General features: G+C 38.0%; 1 protein-coding gene across 1 annotated transcript; it reads left to right on the forward strand.

Moving 5' to 3' along the window:
• The first annotated feature begins 1,237 nt into the window (after positions 1–1,237).
• Positions 1,238–22,873, forward strand: LOC132295034 (squamosa promoter-binding-like protein 7). The gene is made up of 10 exons (XM_059793111.1): positions 1,238–1,944; positions 3,246–3,418; positions 3,670–3,893; positions 4,000–4,074; positions 4,186–4,293; positions 4,734–4,851; positions 12,660–12,795; positions 19,456–19,618; positions 20,463–21,035; positions 22,173–22,873. Exons 1-10 carry the CDS (start codon positions 1,415–1,417, stop codon positions 22,440–22,442), a joined length of 2,370 nt encoding a protein of 789 aa, XP_059649094.1. The 5' UTR covers positions 1,238–1,414; the 3' UTR covers positions 22,443–22,873.
• Positions 22,874–23,288: the final 415 nt, after the last annotated feature.

Below are 23,288 nucleotides of genomic sequence, written 5' to 3' on the forward strand. Positions count from 1 at the left end.
AAGAATCTATTTAATATTTTTGTTAGCTGCTTTAACGGTTCTGTTCATTTGAGGTCGATATGTGACTGAGTAGTACTGAGATATCTTGAATTGCTCGTTGGCCTTCCCGACATAGTCATTCTCGAGATTCTTTGCATTATCTGAGATGATGGCCTCTCAGAAATCATACCTGCAAATGACATTACACCTAATGAACAACTCGACTGTCATCCCTAATGAAAAGGATATGGTGGTAAATTCATTAAAATAGTTTCATTTCATTTCTTTCTTCAACTGTGATTATTATCCTTCCAAAAATTTTCCCCTTTATTAGTTAACCAAACATGGTAAGTGTCAACCAACTCCTATTTTTTTTTTCCCCCACTAATATTATAATTTCTTTTCTTTTCCACTACACCAAACATACCCTTACGGACTTGAATTTTGTTTTACTTTTGTAATATGAAGTGACCAAGAGTCTTGTGGTCTAGTGGTATGGACAAAGTAAGTGTGTGAGTGATGCATGCGTTTTTGGCCTATGAAAAAAAAAAAGAAAAAAAAAAAAGAAGAAATAGAGCATTTAAAAGATAATTATATAAATAATTTCTTAAGCAAAAGTAATGGGGTATAGTAATAGAAAAGTACAATGTCAATATGTATCATCTTTCTATACTTGTGTTATTTATTTATAAATCTTTAAAAGTTATAAGAGCTTAGTATGCCCTTGTGAGATAAATAGTTAATTTAATTGTTTTTCAAATTGAATTTTCGAGACTGTACTATATTGTTATAATCTCTACCCTCCATAGTGCAAGATCCAAATTTCAAGTTTTTAATAAAATATGTGTAATTTATTTGCAACAAAGACTCAATTTATCTAATGAAATACATACATTTTGAGCTCAAACTGTTTAATTATTTAAAAATGAGAATGATAAGTTTACTTGATTTTTCATTCAAAAAATAATTTTTTATTTTTAGTTAACTGAGAATTAAAAAATTTTACAAAATTTAGTTTGTTTCAATCTTTTGAAAAATATTTTTTGAAAACTCAATTATAAAAAATTTATCTTGAGGACCTTTTTTTTTATTATTATATGGTATGTAAGTGCAAGTCCAAATGTAAAGAAAGAAAAGAGAAAAGGGTAAAAAAAGAAAGCTGTTTTATTGAGTTCTCTCACATCAACATCGATCCACGTTTAACAATATAGTGGAATTATGTGAAACGTTACATATAATAATAGTTTAGTTTTTTTCAATCGAATCTCACGACTTCACTTCGTGTCACCACCTACCGTCACCACCCCCTGGCTGACTCCAACAGCTGGGTCCATTCCCCTCTTTCGTCCCTTCTCCGCAAACCCCTCTCTCTCCTCTCTCTAACCACCACCACCAACTCCACCACCTCCACCATTTTAGGATTAGGGTTTTAACAATGCAATCACCACCACCACCATCACACTCCGTTCAATCCGAGCCCTCAGAAATGGACACCTTCTCAAACACAGTCATCGACGAACCCACAGCATCGCTCTGGGATTGGAGCGATTTCCTCGATTTCAATCTCGACGATCAATTGGCCCTTTCCTGGGACTCCGACCAACCACCGCCCTCGGAACCCCATCCGGTAGATGAGATTCCGGCGTTGTCGGCGGAAATTCCCGGCCGGGTTAGGAAACGAGACCCTAGGATGACGTGCTCAAATTTCTTGGCGGGTCGGATCCCCTGCGCGTGTCCGGAGCTCGATGCGAAGCTCGAGGAGGAAGAGGGTGGGCAGGGGAAGAAACGGGCCCGGACTGTGAGGGCGGCGACTGGGACGGCGAGGTGTCAAGTTCCTGGGTGTGAAGCCGACATCAGCGAGCTCAAGGGGTATCATCGGCGGCATAGGGTTTGTCTACGGTGTGCGAATGCTACTGCTGTTGTTCTTGATGGGCAGAGTAAAAGATACTGTCAGCAGTGTGGCAAGTAAGCAAAATTCGCTGTGTTAGGGGTTTTAATTCAGCTTATAGTGTTTTGGGTAGGCATATACGGCTATGATATTTGTATATAGTGTAATTTAGAACTTAGGATATGATTTTGCTGAGATAAATTTTGACACATATAAATTAAAGAGAATATTTGGCTGCAAAGGTTCCATCTTACAGAGGGGCTCTATGCTAAAAAAAAAGGAAATCATTATCTGCACAATTTTTTTTTTGTACCTTCTTTCCCATCTTTTGGTGTTGCAATGAGGAAAGAGAAATAAGGGCTGCAAAAGACAAATAAACAAAGGGAGGTGTGAGGGATGTGAAAACAACAATAGTTCATGTGATGTGCCTATGATACCAATAAGAGGGAATTTCCAGCCAGCTATGGTGGCGATTATGTGCAACATAGTGGTGATAATATTACACTCCTGGCAGGAGAAATAACTTAGATGTTTCAAATTTACAATTTGGAACTGTAGGAAAGCAGCACTACTTTTGTTGATATTTTAAGTTTTCCACTTATTGATTGCAGCCACTGCTTAGTGCAATGTGAATACTGGGCATCTTAAATTGCTAGGATCAAAGAATGTGGAATGATATTGTTTTGGAATCATTTTGAAGGAAGACAATATCACATAGGCTTTACAGAACTGTAATAAAGCGGTGGAACCTTTTAAAAAGATTGTTACTTGAAAACTTATCAAAAGAGAAAAATAAAGATTATCACCTGGCATTGTAATAAACTAGGATTCTTATTATAGTTTCTCACATTTAAGAAAATGCAGCAAAAATGAGTAAGACACCCGATAGAAATAATGTGATCCCTTGTTTTCCAATTGAGGTGTCAAGCCATCTTCATGGGATCTGCGGATGCATGGGTGCCAAATCAATTACGTCTTCAACGTATTAAGAATTTTGTGGGATCTGCGGAGTTGAATGAATTATTTCTGGAACTTTATTTATTTGTGTATAAGAGCCATGATGTTCCATGTGCCGACTCTTGCTGATGCATTTTCCATTCCAGTCTTTTATTACATCTGGAAGGGTTTGAGATTTGAATGATATTTCTTTCTTTTTTGTAACTTCTGAAAATGACTGCCAAAGCTCTGTCGAGATCAAAGTATGTAGACTTAATGTTTTAAGTAATATTTTGTTGCAGTTATGGAAAATGAGGAAATCTGCTTACTTTTTGAGTGAAAAGATACTTACTGGACCATTTATTTTTGGGATAAATAAATGCACTAATTTTTTCTTGTGTGTTTGACTTGATTTTCTGCCAATGTTTTTGTTCTTTGGCAGATTTCACATCTTGTCAGACTTTGATGAAGGTAAACGTAGTTGTCGGAGAAAGTTAGAGCGCCACAACAATAGACGCCGAAGAAAACCAGCTGAGTCCAGAGATGCAGTTGAAAGGGAATCTCAAGGGGCCCTTTTGAGTGAAGATGTTGCTTGTGATGATGAAGCCAGGAAAGGTATCATCAACACCACCCCTATTTTCAACAACCCTGACGACTCCACTGCAATATGTTGAATTGTGGTAGATGATTTAGATCCGCTCAAGTAATGCATTATATGAACTCTTCCCATAAGTATGGGAGTGATAACTAACATAATCTCTCTATTCATACTACATTGGCTCACCTTGTTATCCCTATCTATCTGTGCTTTCTGATGTGGTTAGAAATGTTAAACGGGTCTAAACGGTGTGTTGCTTGTTGCACAGATAGCACATGCTTGAGCAGCCAAACCGATGAAAAGGAAGCATTATTAGAGCACGAAGATCGACGCAATTCAACACTTTGCTCTGCTCATGATTCCCAAAACATCCAAAGTGATAGTGTTTTATCCTTTGTGTCTTCTGATGAAACCCTAATGGATGGAGAAAAAGATAATTCTAAAACTCTTTTTTCACCCTATTGTGACAATAAGAGTGCCTACTCATCTACGGTAGTCCTTTGATGATTGCAATCTTTGTTGTCCTGCGCTTCTGTTTTTTTGTTTATTCGAGGAGCTTACTTAAATTGAGTTATATTTATTTGGTATCTTATTGTAGTGCCCAACTGGTCGGATCTCATTCAAGCTTTATGATTGGAATCCTGCAGAGTTCCCAAGAAGACTTCGGAATCAAGTATTTAAAGGATTATTATTACAGTTTAGTATTTAAGAGAGAATAACGGTTTTCTTTTTATCCATCAGAAATATTGGAAGTTGATTAACATTATGGTAAATGTATTTGCAGATATTTCAGTGGTTGGCCAGCATGCCCGTTGAGTTGGAGGGGTATATTCGTCCTGGCTGTACAATCTTGACTGTGTTCGTTGCAATGCCAAAGTCTATGTGGCTCAAGGTAATGGTCATAGTTATGCTCTATTCAATATCCAATAGGGTTTTGTTGAGGCTTGTAATATTCATTGCAAAGACAGTTAGTCTCTCTCTGTGTCTCTCTCTTTATTCTGGTAAGTAAATTATTCATGTTTTTTAGTGGTTGTTTCGACTATCTGTTAAGAAAAAGATAATCTTTGATTAGAAAATCGTATTTGGGAGCTATCTTGTTAGGCACTCATTAAATGCCTATTTGCATGCATATTACGTAATTCAGTCTTATTTGTTTATATTTAAAGCCATCATATCTCTAAAGCTGTTACTTTTGAATTTAGTTTTATATTTGATCGGTAATTGTATCCGATGTAACCAGTCTAGATCAGGGGTTTTGCTTTTCGGATTTCTGACTACATTCCTCAGCAGGGTCTACAAAATTTAACTTTGGTCATAAATTGCATTGAGCAGTTATTTGAAGACCCGGCCATATATATACATGACTTTGTCATTGCACCTGGAAAGATGCTATCTGGAAGAGGCACCTTACTTGTTTATCTAAATGACATGATTTTCCGTGTAAGGAAAGGTGAGTTCATGCATTAAATTCTAACTGTATATCATTGCTCTAGCGCTGCTCAATTTGTGTATTGCAGTGTCTTTGGATGTGGGTTGGTTTTTGTTTTCATTTGTTATTTTCTTTATGTATTATGATGTGGGAATTCTCAACTTACAGCCTTTAGTTATTTAGTTTTAAGTTCTTAATTTTGATGATCATGAATCTAGCAAGCCCAGTTATGATACCAGAAGGGACGTATGAAAAGGCATCAATTTGAGAAAGTAGAAAAATTATATCAGTTGTAGCTGCGAGAATGGCTTTACATTTCTGTATGGCAATGTAGAAAATGTTCATATAAGGAGGTGGTTCGACTAGCAGTTATATATGAGAAAAATGAGGATACAAAAGTCAATCAAAGAAAGAGAAGCCTTTTTGGTTTTTGGAGTAATACCCCAAACTCTGTACTCAAATCTCTTAGTTGTATAAAAAAAAAAATTGACTTCCTGGTAAAGGGACGGATGTCGAATGCAAAATTTATCAAAGTATAATATTCCCTTCCACCCCCACGACCCAGCTAAGAAACTTTTTTCCATTCTTGAAAGGCCAGGTCTTCCTTATTCTTCACATAAACATTTGTATCACTCCGCTAGGAAACACACCCTATGACTACAATGGTTAAAGCCAACACATATGTAAGACCGGTACTATCTTCAATTTTTTTGGAGTTTTTGGAATAACATAATTATTTGAGATCACTCTATCTCTCTTTTTTATTTATTTGATAACTAATAATTCATTAAAAGCACTCAAAAGGGGAGCGCGTCCAAGAGAAATACAAGCCGCCTACAGCGACACAACAACTTTAAGCTATCCACAAAATCCAACAGACTATACATAGATTTACAATTTCGCCCATTGACCCAAAAGAATAAAGAAGACAATATATTGTATTTGAGAGACCAAGTAGGAGGTTCCTCCCCATCAAAGGATCTCCTATTTCTCTCACGCCTGGCGCCACAAACCCCACCAAAGACAAAGGGGAGTGGCCCTCCAAGTATCTCTGATTTGGCTCTCCACTATACACCCTTTCCAAGCCTCTAACAAATCAACTGTGGACTCAGGAAACACTCAGGCCACACCAAAAGCAACCAACAACATAGCCCAAATATCCCTCACCATGGGCAGTGAAGTAGAAGGTGGTTCACAGATTCCCCCGACTTCTTACACATGCAGCACCAGTTCACCACAACAGGTTGTCAAGAGTGAGTATGCTTCCAAGGGCAGCAAACCATGTAAAAAAAGCCACCTTCAAAGGGGCTTTCGTTCTCCAAATAGCTCTCCAAGGGAAAGAGGGGCCAAGGATCTCCATAAGACTTTGGTAAAAGGATCTAACCTCAAATACCTCTCTCACAGATCCCTCCCACACTATCTCATCCAAACCCACACCCTTCACCACCTGGTTGTAAATCAAAGCAAGGAAATCTGGATACTTATCAAAAAAAAAAAAAAAAGGCAAATCTGGAACCTCCAAAAGCTCCCAATCATGGAACTCTCTGCGAAACTGCACATCCCAAGTCACCCTTCCATTATCAAGTCGATAATAGTCAGTAATTGCAACATGTTTGTTCACAGAAATCCGAAAAGGCAATGAAATCTATGAGCCAACACAAAGTCCCCACACCATTGGTCTTCCGAAAATCTAGCGTTCCTCCCGCCCTTGACTTTGAACCGAATGCGTTTGGAAAACTCATCCCAACCCTTCCGTATGAGTTTCCAAGATCCTATGCTTGCTGGAGCTCTCGTCTCCCTAGATAGCCACCCTCCATCTCCCTCACCGAATTGGCAGGAGATAACTCATCTCCATAATCTTGTCCTCTCGCCCCTAAATCTCCACAGCCATTTCCCCAACAACGCCTTATTAAACATACCAGCCTTCGAATTCCCAAACGTCCCTTTGAAATAAGGGGACAAACCCTCTCCCAGTTAACTAAATGGTATTTGAACTCATCTCTCATGCCTCCCCACAAAAAATTACTCTGAATCGCATCAAGTCTTCTAACCACTGTCATAGGCATTTGGAAAAGGGACATAAAATAGGTAGGGAGGTTCGAAGGGGTGCTTTTCATAAGAGTGAGCCTCCCCGTTTCTTCCAAGCCACAAGCCTCCTCTCGAATCTCTCGACAATCGGGTCCCAAATTGAAATCCTCCTCGACGAAGCCCCCAGGGGGAGTCCCAAATAAGAAATCGGGAAAGAACCAACACCAAATTGCTAACTCTTGAATCACCCATTTATGGCGGGTCATAAATGGGTTGGGTGTTTCATGGGCGAGTCAACCCACACCCAAACCAATGACCCGAATGTTTTTAGACACAAATCGTCACTGTATATATATATATATATATATAGTGTTATTTTTAGAATAGTTCCTATAAATGTATATATATATTTATGAAAAGTCACATGTTAGAACTCTTACACTAATATTAATAATGTATATATTTAAAAAAAAAACTGATTGGTGACAAGGGTTTTGTTTATTTTCTTAATGAGGAGAGAGAGAGAGTACCAGAAGAGGGTTACACAACAAAAAAAAAAAAAAAAAAAAGGAAAAAAAAAAGAGAGAGAGAAATGGAGAGGATAGGAAAAAGGAAGGAGAGAGAAACAACAGAAGAGAGAGTAAAAAGAAAGGAGAGAGAATACGAGAGGGAGAATACGGAAGAGAGAATATAGAGGAGAGAAACAAGAGACGAGAGAGAATACTAGAGGGAGGAAAATATGGCGGAGAGAGAATTTCGAGGAGAGAATACGCGAGGGAGGAGAGGGAATACGAGAGTTGAGAGAGAAAAAGAGAGGAGAGAAATTATTAGGTGGTCCGTACCCACACGTAATTTGTGGTCTGGATCAATAAAAAAAGTTCTGTATAAATTTTTTTTAGAAAATTTTACACATCATCTAAATGACAGGCCCTTTTGACCTTTCTCTTTCAAATTTCTCTCTACCAGTCCCTTTCTCTTTCTAACACCTCTTTTCTCCCATATCTCTATAACTTTTCTCTTTTGTCTCTCTAACTTCAAGTTCCCTTTTTTAGAAAGGATCATGTGGTGCGTTGGGAGTGGATACCCACTCTTAACCCACTAAATATATTACTCATTAATGATTGACCCATTAATAACCCGGTCAACTAAACTACTCACCCAATAATCACTAATTATTGGGCGGGTATTTGGGTTTGGGTATATTTTGCCAATCCTAAGATTGTCAACTTATTGCCAGTCCTACCCATTGACAATCCTTGGATAAAACCAAGCTACTTCCGCCCTCCCCATCAATTTACTGAAAGCCTCCATGGCAATGATGAACAAAAAGGGGGGAAGAGGGTCCCCCTGCCGCAATCCACGAGAGCTAGCAAAAAATCCTGCTCGGGAGCCGTTCACTAAAACAGAAAAGCAAGCAGTTGAAATGCACTGATAAATCCATGTCCGCCACCTGTGTCCAAACCCCATCCTCTGCAACATATCAATCAAAAGTCCCAGCATACATGGTGATAGGCTTTCTCGATATCCAACTTGCAAACACCCTCTGGAACGTTGCTTCTGACCCTAGCCTCAATACACTCGCTGGCAATTAACACAGAATGCAGAATCTGTCTTCTACCAACAAATGCATTCTGCGACTCTGAGATCACCCCATCCAAGACTCTCCTTAACCGGATTGCTAATACTTTCGCAAAAATCTTGTAAATTGCATACACTAAGCTAATAGGCCTGAAGTCCTTGGCCTCCAAAGCTCCAACCTTTTTAGGAATAAGGGTAATAAAGGATGCATTAAGGCTCTTCTCAAATACTTTATCAGCAAAGAAAACCCCAATGGCTGCCATCACTTCATTCTTCACCACCTTCCAATTCTGTTGAAAGAAAGCAAGGGTGAACCGATCCAGTTTTGGCGCTTTGTCACCATCACAACTCCTCAAGGCCTCCATCACCTTCTCCTCCCCGAACGGCCTCTCAAGCCAATCTCTATAACCTTCTGAAATTTCTGCAAAACCGAGCCCATCCAGCACTGGTCTCCAACTAGTGGTCTCTGTGAAGATCTGCTCATAAAACGACACAAACCCATTCCGGATGTCCTCTTCCCTAGTAACCATATTGCCATCAAACGCATTCTCCCAATGTGTTTTCTTCTTCTGTAAGCATTAGCGAATCGGTGAATTTGTTTTTGTATTTTGATCCCCTTCTTCAAGCCAAAGAGCCCTAGACTTCTATCTCCAAGAAACTTCCTCCGTCTCCACAATTTCTTCAAACTGGGTCTTACACTCCTCTCCTATTAACCTCCCTTTCACTAAGTCCATGCTCTCCCTCCTTATCCAATTCTGAAATCTCAAGAAGCGGCCTTTTCTTCCGCCATTCAAGATTACCAAACACATCTCTGTTCCAAATCTTGATGTCTTCCTTCAAACGCCTAATTTTGGATGCAAGTTGGAAGCTCGGGCTTTGTACCCAGTCCACCAATCCCGGATACTGTCTTTGAAATCCTCGACTCTAAGCCTCATATTTTCGAACCGAAATGGGGTTCTCCTTCTCCTCACCCCTACACAATCAAGAAGAATAGGAATATGATCTGAGACCGCACGAGCCAATGCCACCTGAGACACATCAGGGAACATCTCCTCCAAATCACTAGAAATAAAAAATCTGTCCAACCTTGACAACGTGGGGGGACTCCTGCCCACTAGACCAAGTGAACTGGCCTCCCTCCATTGGGAGGTCGAGAAGAAGCTGAGAGTCAATGAATTCTGAAAATTCTGTCATTGCTAAGGTCCAGTTACCCCCCGTGGATCTTTCACTAGGCATTCGGACAACATTGAAATCCTCCCCTACACACCAAGGGCCCATCTCCTTCTAGCCAACCCCAACTCCACCCACAACTCTCTCCTCTCCACATCCCCTCCCGGTCATACACTCCAGAAAACATCCACTGCGTACCATCTTCCTCCAGCGCAAATAGAAGAAAGGGAGAATCTTCCTTTCCACACATCCACCTTTGACACCCACCTTTTATCCCAAAGAACCACAATACCCCCCGCTGTCCCTCCACATTAATCACCACCCAATCCACAAATCTACTACGCCGTAAACATTTCATAACTCTAGCTGTAGCATTAGGTAATTTAGATTCTTGCAAACACACCACGTGCCCCCCATTTTCTAATCAAAGCCTTCACCACCTTCCTTTTGTTTTGGTCATTGATGCCCGAACATACCAAGACACTACCTTGAGCTTCATAGACACACTATCTCTCTCCCCTCTCCTCCTGCCCCCATTACTCTTATCACTTCCTTTTCCACTCCTCCCTTCATAGTTCATATAGGAGATTAGATTTTTGAGCTCCAGCAAGGACTTTTCTTCTGCTTCATCAGAGCTCATCTGTCTATCTCTTGGTGGTAGAGGGAGGGAAGGGGGGCTTTTAGCAATCCTAATCGGAGTCTTTCACAATATTGCAAGACTGTATTATTATTAATGATTTTCCCTCTTTTGTTTACTTTGGTTTGACCTCTAGCTTTTTATAAATGCATTCTCATTTTATTCTTATATTTTCTTGTTTTGTCACTCGTTAATATTATTCTTTGACCATATTGGCTTCAAAATGAAGATGTCAGCTAGTTAGTTAGTAGTTCGTTAATAAAATAACTTTCTTGGGGTTGAATTCATAAGGGAGTTTGAACATTGTCTCCGTTGCTTGCTAATACTTGCCTATAGAAAATTTAAAAAAATAATAATAATAAGGAAAGTAATAGTCATTGATTAAAAGTGATCAGAAAAATTCTGCTTCAACTTGATTGGCATCTGGTGTTCTTTTTTTTTTTTTTTTTTGATAAGTAAGATTTTATTAAAAACACTCAAAAGGGGAGCGGAGCCCAAAGAAACAAAAGGGCCAAAGGGCACCTTAGACCTTCAAAGAGGCCAGAAAAACAATAATCTCCTCCGTAGATCTATAATCTCTCCCTGAAACCCAACAAAAAATAGTAGAAATAATTGAGAACTTAAGCATAGAAACAGGCTTCTTTTTTCCATCAAAATATCTCCTATTTCTCTCGAACCAAATACACCACCAAATGCAAAGAGGCCTAGCCCTCCAAGCATCCTGAATGAGAGCCCCAACAGAGACGCCTCTCCAAGCCTCAATCAACCCTCTGGTGTTCTTACATGTTACAATCCTTTACAATTCCTTCATCCTGTAGTTGTCTGACCTGAAATAATGTAAAGTATCATTGTCAGGCTTCTTTTACCTATTACGCCTACTATATCAAATTTTCCTTGTATCCTTTATAATTGATGTATGAGATGCAACCCTAAGATTTTGGATGGAAGTGAATTTATCAATTTAGAGGGATGAGTCATCCATCTTCCCTTCCATTCCCTCTCCCTTGCATCTCTGCCAAACAATGGAAGCATACTTTATACTTGCTGTTTTCCCTCTTTCCTCCCTTCCTCTCTCTTACCAAACGTTGCGTTAGGGTTAGATTCTTCTGGTTATATGGGTTGTGGAATGTCATGTCAATCTGTTGACATATTTGCAGCGCCAAAGTAGGATGGGATGGACATTCCAAGAGAATGTCTAATCTCATATATGTAGGATTAACTGTTCTTTCTCCAAACGGATGAATTCCAATCCGTGGGAATTATACCTCCCTTCTCATTCTCCGCAAAGTAACTAGAGAACCTGATTGATCAAAGATCCTCCTCCTCAAGGGTTTGTCTGCCCTCTCATGAGAATGAGATCTGTCTAACACAAAAAAAAGCACGTCGCATTTTGGATGTCCACAATGTGAGACTTGCAAAATTAATGGAGGGTGTCAAAGCTGATTGCAAGAGATGTTGTAGTCGGTTATTAGTTATTGCACATCATGTTGGAAGGATTAAATAGATAGTGGTTGAAGTAGGAGCACTTTTCTTGTGGTAAACCAAACCAAAACCTCCTTGAAGTCTTTTGAGTGTAACTAGGCTGATGGTTTGGCATTAAACCTGCCGCATGGTGCTATAGTTGCAGTCATTCAAATTTGTGTCAACATTTAGCTCTGTCGTGAGAGGAGCCTTGGGAGGAGAATGTTGCTAGCAGGCGCAAACTAGTGATCTGTGAAAAGCTGTAAGAAGAACAATATTTTTTGGAGAAAGTTCTCATCATTTGTGGACAAGGGGTCTTTAATAGCTATTTCTCATATAGTTGTGGTCTTTTAGTTTCCAGAAGGTATGATTAGACTTTGTCCATACTTGTCCAAGAGAAAATGATTCAAATCCATTCAAGAGTTTGTTCATAGTCGTCAAAGAGAAATTGATTCAAATGCGGAGGTTAGTTGTACTTGACCTCTTTATGTAAAGCAGTTGGGCATTATTGAGGTAATAGAAAAAATGACTAATTAGCCACCATACTCACTCTAGAGAGCCATCGATGATATTTTTGCCTCATGCGGATCCTTGTTTAACTCTTTCAAAGTGATTGGGTCTTTTTTCCAGGTAGATTATCGGTTCCTCCACTCCATCGCAAAGAGAGAGCAGGACAATATAATTACATTTGTTCAAGCAGGACAATATAATTACATTATGTTCAACTGAACACTTTCCCTCTTAGGTTCCCCCTCCCTCTCGGGATCCGACCACAAACTTATGGTGAGAAAAAGAGATCTTTCTCAATCAATCCCCTTGCCCCGCTTTCTTGGAGAATTGGAAAGATCCTCGTCAAGTTCAAATTTATTCATTTGGAATCTCGGCGTTGCTACTTCGTTTTATTACTAAACTGTTCATACTTTCTAATGTGATCTTAGCATTTTAATGAATGCAGAAGAAACTTCCGTGATGAAGGTTGAGGTTGCAGGAAATCCACCGAAGCTTCACTATGTTCATCCTACTTGTTTCGAGGCTGGCAAGCCCATGGAGTTTGTTGCATGTGGAAGCAATCTACTTCAACCCAAATTCCGGTTTGTACAACTTCCTTCAACAGATATTCCCATCTATGTAATAACTTTCCTTGTTAATTTTTTCCTCAGTAACTTTTATGTGATATTTTTATCCCCTTGAAATAAAGACATTAATAAACAGATTTTTCATGACTTCATTATTTTTTTTTTGATAAGTAACTTCGTTATTAATGCTCTTTTTGGGTGCATTCACCTAAGCATATTAAATTTGGTTAGCGTAGAGAAGAAACAGAAGTTCTGAATGGACCTACCTAGCACACTGATTCTTAAGTAACCTGGATAACTGAAGCTGAATTATCCGTGTTGACCTTTAATAGCTTGAGGGAGGTGGTGGAGTCGAAGATCCATTCAAATTTTAGAGCATATTCTATTACGATGCTCAGCCTGGCAACGGACACCAGATGTTAGCTTGAGTTATACCACCTGCCACCACCAAAGGAGGAGGTTAAGGGAGGTCACACTTGGGGCACAGGTGTGCTATTAGTGAAAAATTTTCTAACCAGCAAACCGAGGCACCCTAATACCGATAAGGATGTTCAGGTAGTTTATTCCTCTCTCACCTGCCACACATCTCAAACAATTTGTTGTTTTCCTTGCCATCTGCTTTTACCCACAAGGTGTCCGGTGGCCCTTAACAAAATATTTAGTAATTAATGAAATTAAATATTATAGTCTAAAAATGAGGAGATTCCTTTTGATCTTATAATTTGTTGCTTCTGGAACCATATGGCAACTTTATTTTCTCTTCTTTAATGGGTTGTGGCATATATGTATGCGTGTGTGTATTTAAGTTATGGTTTGATGTAGGCGTTGGAGGAGGCCAAACTAGTCTGTTTTACAGGATTGAATTGATCAAGGGACTATTAAGTTTAGAGGCCCTTTTTGGCCTTGTGTAGTTCCCTTGGGATACGCTCCCCTTTTCAGCGCTATATATACATTTTACTTGTCAAAAAAAAAAAAAAAATGATCAAGTGAATATTAAAAATGTTTATGCCATTGATAATAGCTATTTCACAGTGAAAGTGCATCCATGTGACTGAAATGACAATGGAAAGCTTCTGGGTGAGAAAACAGGGAAAGATGGTGGTGATGTATTCATGAAAAGTTTGGCATAACAACTGTGAACGCGATAAGGTTACAACTGGGTCATTCGATTGCAGCAAATGTCAGTCATGTCACAGGTAAGGAATGATACGGTGATCTTAAAGGTGCTCAAGGACAATGGGATGGTTCCAGAAGCAAGTCGTAGATATATAAGTAATGGAAGATATGAAAATCCTATGATTTACTGCAAGTATTTTTCCTTTGGTAAGTATGATTGAACTGAAGTATAACCTTAGGGAGAGTCTAATTGCAAACAGAAGAAATGAAAAAAAGAGGAATTTTCTCCCAAATTGATGGAATATGCCTCTCTCGAGTTGAGTCATTATTTAGGCAAAATAAGGGCATAGCTGAAATGATGGACAAATACATTTGTTCCAATTTTGGTGTAGCATCGCTACAGATTAAGGGACAGTTGGAAGCTTGGTCCTTTGTAGTGACGACCAACAATTGCACTAAATGGCACTAAATGGATGTAATGTGCTTTAGGTTGAAGGTTCTACAAGGACAAGGGAATGCTAAATGGTTTCCAGGTGTAGGCGGTGAGAAAGGACGTCGTACTTCATGAGTTATTAGTTGTGGATAGAGTAGAATGACAAAATGAGTTGTATCATTTTCTAAATACTTATGATTAGCTTGTAGAGTTTTTGGATTTGTTGAGGATTTAAAGGCCCTATTTGGCCTTGTGTTGTTTTTGAGGGACGTGTTTCCCTTTTGAACGCTTTTTTAATGAATTATTACTTATCAAAAAAAGAAAAAGAAAAATACTTATGATGAGCCTCTATTGTGTTGAGATGTATTCTTAACCTCAATTGCCTCACCTTAGTTACTTATAGAAGGTGATTCTAAGGTGCAATCAAATTGCAACATACTTCTAGGATACTTGTTGATATTTTTGCCAAACTGCCAGTGGAGTATCATTAGGCCGGGAGCAATATCTGTCATATTTCAAAGATATCGAAGTTTAGCTGATTTTTAATTTCATTTGGTTATATCTTTCATTGGAGGGCCGTTGCCTGGTTAAACCGTTTAATGCTTGAACATTAGTGCTGTTGGTGCAAGTTCAAGCCTGAGAGTAGCTGCTTCGTGATATATCAAAGATTATGTTTGTCTTGAATCCTCCCTTCCGAGGACTAGGGGTGTAAATGAAACCGTGCAAACTGTTACTGTTAATCCAGTCCAAACCAATTCAAACCATATGGCTTCAGTTACATTTCCAAAATAGTAGAATCATTAGGCTTGGTGTGGTTCATGGTTTAGAGGTTTCAAGGACCGAACCAATCTGAACCGAAGACTAATGCATATGTCTATTTCTTTTTATTAATCTGTTCTGTCACACATTCAGTCACGGATATATATATATATAATATTGACCCCCATTCCCATTTACATAAACATATTAATGAAATAATATTCTAGTTCTTGCTGGCATGGTCATTGCTATGTTATTAGTAGAATATGTTATTGGTAGAATTTAGAAATTAGAAATGCACTCTTGACTAGGAATTAGAAGATGATTATATCTGTTATAAAAGTTCAGTTTGAGTAAGGTTTGATTCAAGTTAATGTAATTATTATTAAACTATGCTTTTATGGTGTGAAACTGAACCGATCAAAACCCTTCTCATATGGTTTGCATTGGCTCAGATTAGGTGGTTTCATTGGTTCATTTTAGTTCCATTTTTGTTGGAACCGTTGGGATCGGTTTGGTTCTAGTTCACCCTCTAAATTGAACCAAACCAAACTGTGTGCACCCCTACTTAGGGCCCTGCTGTAGCGGGACTAGAACTGTGTGATGTCCCTTCCCTCCCTTCATTGTTGTTACCACACTAAATTTTTTATTGGTTATATTATTCCTAAATACTCAGAGAACTTGGGTCATTTTACAGATATATAGGGTTGCAAACAAGCAACCTCTGCATTGTTTGAGCTCTGCTTAGTCATTTTTCAGACTTGCTTAAACAAGACTCGCAGTCATGAGGGTGGGATGAGATCTGGTTCGTAGTCCAATTCGTTTGTGAGGTCTGGGTATTAGAAGACTGGTACCTTTTAACAAGGCCCTTTTGGGCAAGTGGCTGTGGAGATTTGGGGTGGAGAGTCCTAGACCTTGGAGAAGGGTGGTTGCGAGCAGATTTGGGGAGGAGAGAGGTGGTTGGTGTTCAAGGGAGGTGAGAATCACTTACGGTGCTTGGGGTTTGGAAGTCCATTCGGAAAAAGTGGGATGAATTTTCAAAACACATTAGATTTCGTGTGGGGGATGGGAGGAGGATCCGCTTTTGGGAGGTTATTTGGCATGGCGATTGCTCTCTTGCCATCACTTTTCCCAGGCTCGTTAGGATTGCTATGGACAGGCACGCTTTTGTACTGGATGCTATTACTGTTTGGGACATATGTTTCTTGAGGCACTTTCAGGATTGGGAGATTGAGGATGCCATTGGTCTTTTGGAAATGGTGTGCAGACAAGAGTTTACAGGGGATGTTTCTGACTCATGGGTGTGGGTTCCTTCTCTCCAGGGTTGTTTTGGTGTTCGACTGTTCGGTCTTTCAATAAGAAGGAGAAGACAGGTAGTGGTCAATTGGTGTTACATGTGTAAAAGAGATGGAGAAACGGTTGATCACCTTCTTTTGCATTGCCTTGTGGCTTGGGATTGCTGAGTCTTACTGTTGAGTTTGCTTGGGGTTCAGTGGGTTATGCCCAGATCCCCCATAAATTTGATTGAGGCTTGGTGAGGTTGTATAGTGGGGGCCCAAGTCCATGATTTTTGGAGGGTTACGCCTCTTTGCATCTGGTGGTGTTTATGGCTTGAAAGAAACAGAGGTCCTTCAAAGGAATGGAGACTCCTATGGGGGAGTTGAAGTTCTATATTATTAGCACTCTTTTTTGTTAGTGTCTAGAGAGATATTGTAAATCCATGAAGGAGATGGTTGATTTTTTGGAGACTCTGAGAGTTTAGAGGCCCTATTAGGCCTTGTGTATTTTCTGAGGGATGCTTTCTCCTTTTGAATGCTTCTTTATACAATCTGAACTTATCAAAAAAAGAAAAAAGAAAAAAAAAAAGACTCGCAATCATGAGAAATCCAGTTTATCGTGCTCGTTGTCAATTCTGCTTGGCCAAATGCATGCATTAATTACAATAGCTAAGCTCGAGCTTATGTTTTATGCTGTCAGCACTAGCTTAAATCAAGCTTGAGCTCAGCTCGTAGTCAAATAGAAAGAATATTGGATTACCTTGCAATCTGTTTACGTTAATAATAATTAAAAAATATCTTTATCTTAATTGAATGAGAATAATATAGTCAAATACAATATTCCTTTTCTTTTGTAGATAAGGGAGTTTTGTCAATGCAAGAATTATGCAAAATTTGTGTTTCGTATTTTAAAATTTCAACTACTGATATATTTAATGTGCATTTGAATTACTCATGATTTAATTTGCTTAGGCTTGTGTCTGGTGTTGCATTTGTGCTTAGGCTCCAAGAGCCTGGCGCCTTGATGTAAAGAGGCAGTCTTTGTAAAGAAATTTAAAAAACTCATGGTCCATCATTGTAAACGGATTGTCATGTGCTAGTATGATATATGCAAAGTCTTTCCTAGCTTCGAATGGACATACTTGAATTTGAATGTCTCACTTTCCAAGCGTGTATTAAAATTCTCAAATGCTTAAGAACGTTGAGTTGTGTGACTTTGGCCCAAGGCAAGTCATGTCTTACAAAAGTTGCATTTCGCCTTATTTGTGCCTTTGAGAAGATGTATTTCTTCAAAATTCTTCTAAACAATATATGTATCTTTGTTTTCTTTGTTTTAAATGGGTTTTCCAATATAATTTGTTTCTCTTGCATTTCCATTATTGGTAGCCATTTGTGGACCTGAAGAACTCTCTACCCCTCAAATTCTATATTATAATAAGAAAACAATGAAACGTCATGCTTAATAAAAACTCCAAATTAGGCTTTTCAAAAAAATAAAACTCCAAAAGAGATGCCAAATCAATGAAATTAGTCATGACAATATTATTAGCTACATCACTGTCGAGGAATCACAATCATATTCAGTAGTCTTTACTTATAAAATTAAAAAAAAAAAAAAGAAAAGAAACATATTCAGTAGTCTTTATCTGGAATCCTGCTTTCTTTAGAGCATAGAAAATTCAATTTCATAATTTTAAAAAAAAAAAAAAAAAAAAAAAAATTGACATAAATGAACAATATCCTATGAGAAACCAATTTACCACTAAAATAAAAAGGAGATGAATTACGAATGAAATTAATGAAAACCGCAGGTAATCACAGATCTACACAATGTTAGTTTCCTCCACATTTGTAGTGCCTCATAGTTGAAAGCAGGTATTTGCATTGAGGAAGTTAGTAATAAAAATGAGATGCAACAGTCTCAAAATCAGTAATTTAATTAACATGCAGGTAGCAGGAACATAAATTAGGTGAAATTTCTTTCTGCTTTTATAAAAAAAAGGTGATAATAGAACATTAATAGATGTCTAGAACTAAACTAATAAAACCACTGTAGATTACACACCAGTGAGATTCAGTTGCAACAATATAACATAATAAGATGAAAAAAAAATTTTAAAAATAAAAAATAAATTTATCAAAATAGAAAAGGAAAAAAGAGAGGAAGAAAATGACGGAGGAGATTTAAACCTAATGTGTGAATAAAAAGATTTCAAAAGCCTTCACAATCATCTATTTCAGTTATTAATTTCCTTCCCTGTTCATGTTCGTGGAAAATGTTAGAAACTCTTGTACTCAATTTGTTTAATGGAAAATCTTTTCAGAACTTTCTGATGAAAAATATTTTGGAAATCTTTTCAGTACTTTCTGATGAAATACATTTTAGGAAAATGTTGACAACTGTTTTTTCATCAAAATAAACCAAGCTTTGTGGGTTTCAATTAGCATCAGACCAGTAAGTGAAGTCATTGCAAAAACTGAAACATGGAATACAGATCACAAGAGTGAGCAAAATCTAATTGATGATCAGATTTCATATGTTTAGATTGCTCAGAGAGTCCTAGATTTAGTAGAGTTAAAAGAAAATCCAACAAAAATAACATAATGAACTCTCTGATCCCTGGCATGTAAAAAAAAAAAAAAAAAAAAAAAAAAAATCTACAAAAAATGGCTCAAAATCTTAGTCAGTTTCTAACTTTAGAAAGCAAAGACATATGTATGTGTGTGTGTGATATATATATATATAGAGAGAGAGAGAGATACATATACATATATATATATAGAGAGAGAGAGATATATACATATGTAGAGAGAGAGGGGGAGAGAGAGAGTAGTTAAGCAAGAGAGGAAACTGTAATGTTGTTCTCAAAACACTCTACTTTTAAATGCTTGTGTTCACAAAATGAGCTTTAAAATTAGCTCGAGCTCAATTCATCTTCTAAAGTAACAAATATGAATGGATACCATGTTCTAACCAAAAGAACTTCTCAGCTCATTGCAGCCTTTGCATATGATGTGATTCTTCTTTTACTCTTTGATATTACTAATACTCTTCTTTAACTGTTTAATGTACTTCTATTCTGATGGCAGGTTTCTTGTGTCTTTTGCTGGGAAGTATTTGACTTGTGATTATTGCATTCCACTTTCTTATAGTAAGACTGGAGGAAATAATGGTTGTAGTCTTGACCATCAGTTATACAAGATATATATCCCCACTACTGAACCAGATCTGTTTGGCCCTGCATTTATAGAGGTAGGAATTTTGAGTACTAAATGTTCTTGTTCATATTTTCTGTTTCATCTCATAGGATTAGTCTTGTTGCCTGTGTTGGCATGCTTCCTGGTCGCTATAATTGGTAATGGCTAGAAACTGATATGGCGCTTGCTACCTTCTTTTAACTGCCTTTAATGTACATGGGACATGGAGTAGTTTCAACATTTTGTAGTAATTTAGTTTTACTACTACAGCTAATTGGATAGATGATATCAATTATGGGACATAACTTCTGTATTTAACTTCATGTTTGAGTATATTATATTATTATTATCTGTTTGGGTGCAATCGTGGTTAAAGTTTTTCCAATTCTATTATCTCTGCATTGTGTTTCTGATACGATCCGTCAGGCATCAAGTTGGTTTATTTCGTGTATTGTTATCATTTATGTGTATGTATGACTGAGACGGTATACTAGACTGAAATTGTCTAAATCTAAAAAATAATATTCTTTCTGGCCACTAGCAATTTTCTATGTTCATGATATGTGTTATATACATATATATATATATATTCTGCTATATTTTTTAGCAAACATTGTTCATCCACTGAAGGAGGTTCTTCTGGACCCTGGACCTGATGTCTAATAGTAAATTATCTTGTGCCCTCAGTTCTTGGTTGTTGACAATAGTTTAATTAATATTCATGGATCGCTAGACTCTAAGACTGAAGAAAGACATATTCAAGGAAAGAATGCATTGACCTTGGAGCTTCAGCTAGAAACATTCAATTGAAGGTGTTGGTTGTAATTGCATTTCAAAGCATGGAAGAAATTTTTAACAACTGTCAACACTAAACCTTTTGTTCCTATTATCTTTTGTAGGTCGAGAATCAGTCTGGCTTATCCAACTTCATTCCTATTCTAATAGGCTACAAAGAGATTTGTTCTGAGATAAAGACATTGCAGCAGAAATTTGACGCCTCTTTCTGTTCAAAAGGATCACAGTTTGCTGCTATCGGTTCTTTGTCTAATTCATGTGAAGTTTTTTTATTGAGACAAAGAGCATTCTCTGAATTTCTTTTAGATATAGCATGGCTACTCAAGGAGCCTACATCAGAAAATATACAGCACATTTCGTCTTCACAAATTGAAAGATTCGATTGTTTGTTGAACTTTCTAATACATAACAACTCCACTACCATCTTGGAGAGAGTGCTACAATATATGACGATTTGGTTGGATAATATGAAGTTAAACACTTCAGCAAATGGCACTGCTGATACTGATATGAGTCCATTGCAGAGGAACATTGATCGTGCTAGAGATATCATTGGTCAGAAGTTCCAAAAAGAAGGGGATTCAGTAGTGTATTCAGGAAGATTTTTGTTGAAAGAAGATTGTTTCAAGCAAAGCTCTGAAAAAGGGATGCTCTCCATTGTTCCAATTACCAATCAGGTGAGGAAATCAATTGGTGTGTGATCAAATATCCTAATATGGTTTTGATAAAAAGAAGCTTTAAATGATTACTAAATTCACTTTAAGATCGGAAATTTCCTACTATCTATGGAGGAACTTGCTATCATACATCTACCTTTTTGTTTTCCTAGTTGGTACTCACACACACATGCCTCCACTAAGGCTCGAACCCCTGACCTCTCTTTGAGAAGTAGGGGTTTGGCACCGCTAGGCCATTGGTCTGGTGGTTATCATACATCTACTTGCTATTGCATTAGACTTCATTTCTTTCTTTTTTCCCCCCTCTAAGGAAAAAAAGAAAAAGAAAAGTTTGAATGATATATTGGTAGGTTGGTAACACGACACTGCCTTAGCGGATAGTGAATTCGGGCTTCGAAATTATCTATTGAAACCTAGGAGGAGGCACCGGAGTTGTGTTATATATCTGCACATTCGGCCTATAAAGTTCTTAATACACACACACACACTCACACAAACAACTTATTGCTGTTTTTCTGCTGGTTATACTAGAGCACTCAGGAATTTTTTATTTTCTATTAAATATTTTTTATTTTCCTTTTTGTGGGTTAGTTTTCCATTAGGCTTGCTGCTTTTACTGTTAAACCCCCTGCCATATGGGGGTCCTTTTTAGTTGTTAATCTTAAAATGTACAAGCATGTAATGTATACTGGTATATTCTATATGGATTATTATGTTCAGTTACATCAGAAGTCTCTCCCCTTCATGGCAGCTCTTCTGTAAATCTTTTATGGTTGATAAAGATTCAGGTCACACTTAATATATTGTGCTGCAGTCAATGCTTATAAAACAGGCATTTCAATTTTCTCCAGAATCAAAAGGTGCTTATCAGTTGATCTGATTGAAGCTTGTAATGATCTCTCTTTTTCTTTTGATTTTTATTTTTTTTCCAAAAAGAAAAATAAATAAATAAATAGAGGAAGAAAGAAACTTATCAGTGCCAAGTCCTTCAGCCCACAACCGCAGCATGCTGCTAACTGTCCGCTTTGGTGGTGGGGAAAGAAGGGAGGAAGGGGTGGTTTTGGGGGTTTGAATACCTTTCTGTACATCAACTTTACTTATGTCTTCTACTAAATAAGTAGTGGTTTGTAATTGCAGGAGATGGAGATGGGTTTAATGTCTGCAGACACAAGTGAGAAGGCTTCACTTTTGAATGGAGAGGTGGTTATGAACGTGAACCTTTTTAAGGAACAACCAAGGAAAACCTGCAGTCGCATTTTCTCTAATACAAATTTGAACTCTCGTCCTTTCATCTTTGTAATTGCTGCTGCTGCTGTTTGTTTCGGGATATGTGCAGTCCTCCTACACCCTAAGAAGGTTGTTGAATTTACAGTGACTATACGCAGAGGTCTCTTCGACAACTCTTAGGTGTTAACAGCACTGATGAAGGGGCTCTTGTTCTTGACCTGTACATACCAATGTACACTGTACTAGTTAGGGTATGCAGTTCAAGTCTCCAGCATGTGGATGTGTCCACCAGGCTGCCGAGCTTGATCGCTGAGTGCTGGTCGTCGCTGCTGCTCTGGTGTTAAGTTTTTGCTCATTCAGATGTGCCAGGACCAGACATTTCCATTACTGCCCTTCGCCTCATTTTTTCTGTTGTAGTGAGATGAAAATTCCTAACAGGTGCGGTGCCCGGTGACTTGGAACCAAGGAAGGGGATTGGGTGGGCAAATCCAGAACCAATGTCCCATGTATCGTCTCTTATATACATACACAACTTGTTATTGGTCTGTCTATTGTTTCTGTACATTATTTCCAGGTGCCTGTGTAAAATAAGTATGCTTCCTTGGTTGGTAGTCCATGATTCAAGCTTTCGGGGGGTTCTATATCTGACCAAACCAGGACCCTGCAAGTGCATATGATGAGCAGATGCACCAGAAACAAATGCTTCAAATAGAGCATATTTTGGTAAACTGTTTATTTCGATTGCAAAGTAAGACAAAATTTAGAAAAGTAACTATATGTGCTCTCAAAATTGTCAAAATGCTTTCACAAAACGGTAAGAATTTAATGGAACGAAAGGCATTTAACCCTTATTGCAGTAGTGATACAGTAGAATGTCCTAAAAATAAGAATGGCATGGTGGGGTTCACTGGCGTGCCTGTGGTCACCCTTAAATTTGTTTCTACAATGCCTTTTAAGTTGCACTTTCAAAACCATGCTTTCACCAGTTTTAAACCATTCGATCTTACGTTTATGCCCTTGGTAAAA

The sequence above is a fragment of the Cornus florida genome, unplaced genomic scaffold (genome assembly GCF_030987335.1).
Source record: "Cornus florida cultivar Cherokee Brave unplaced genomic scaffold, ASM3098733v1 CherokeeBrave_3.0.0_Hap2_Chr01, whole genome shotgun sequence".
Lineage (NCBI taxonomy): Eukaryota > Viridiplantae > Streptophyta > Magnoliopsida > Cornales > Cornaceae > Cornus > Cornus florida.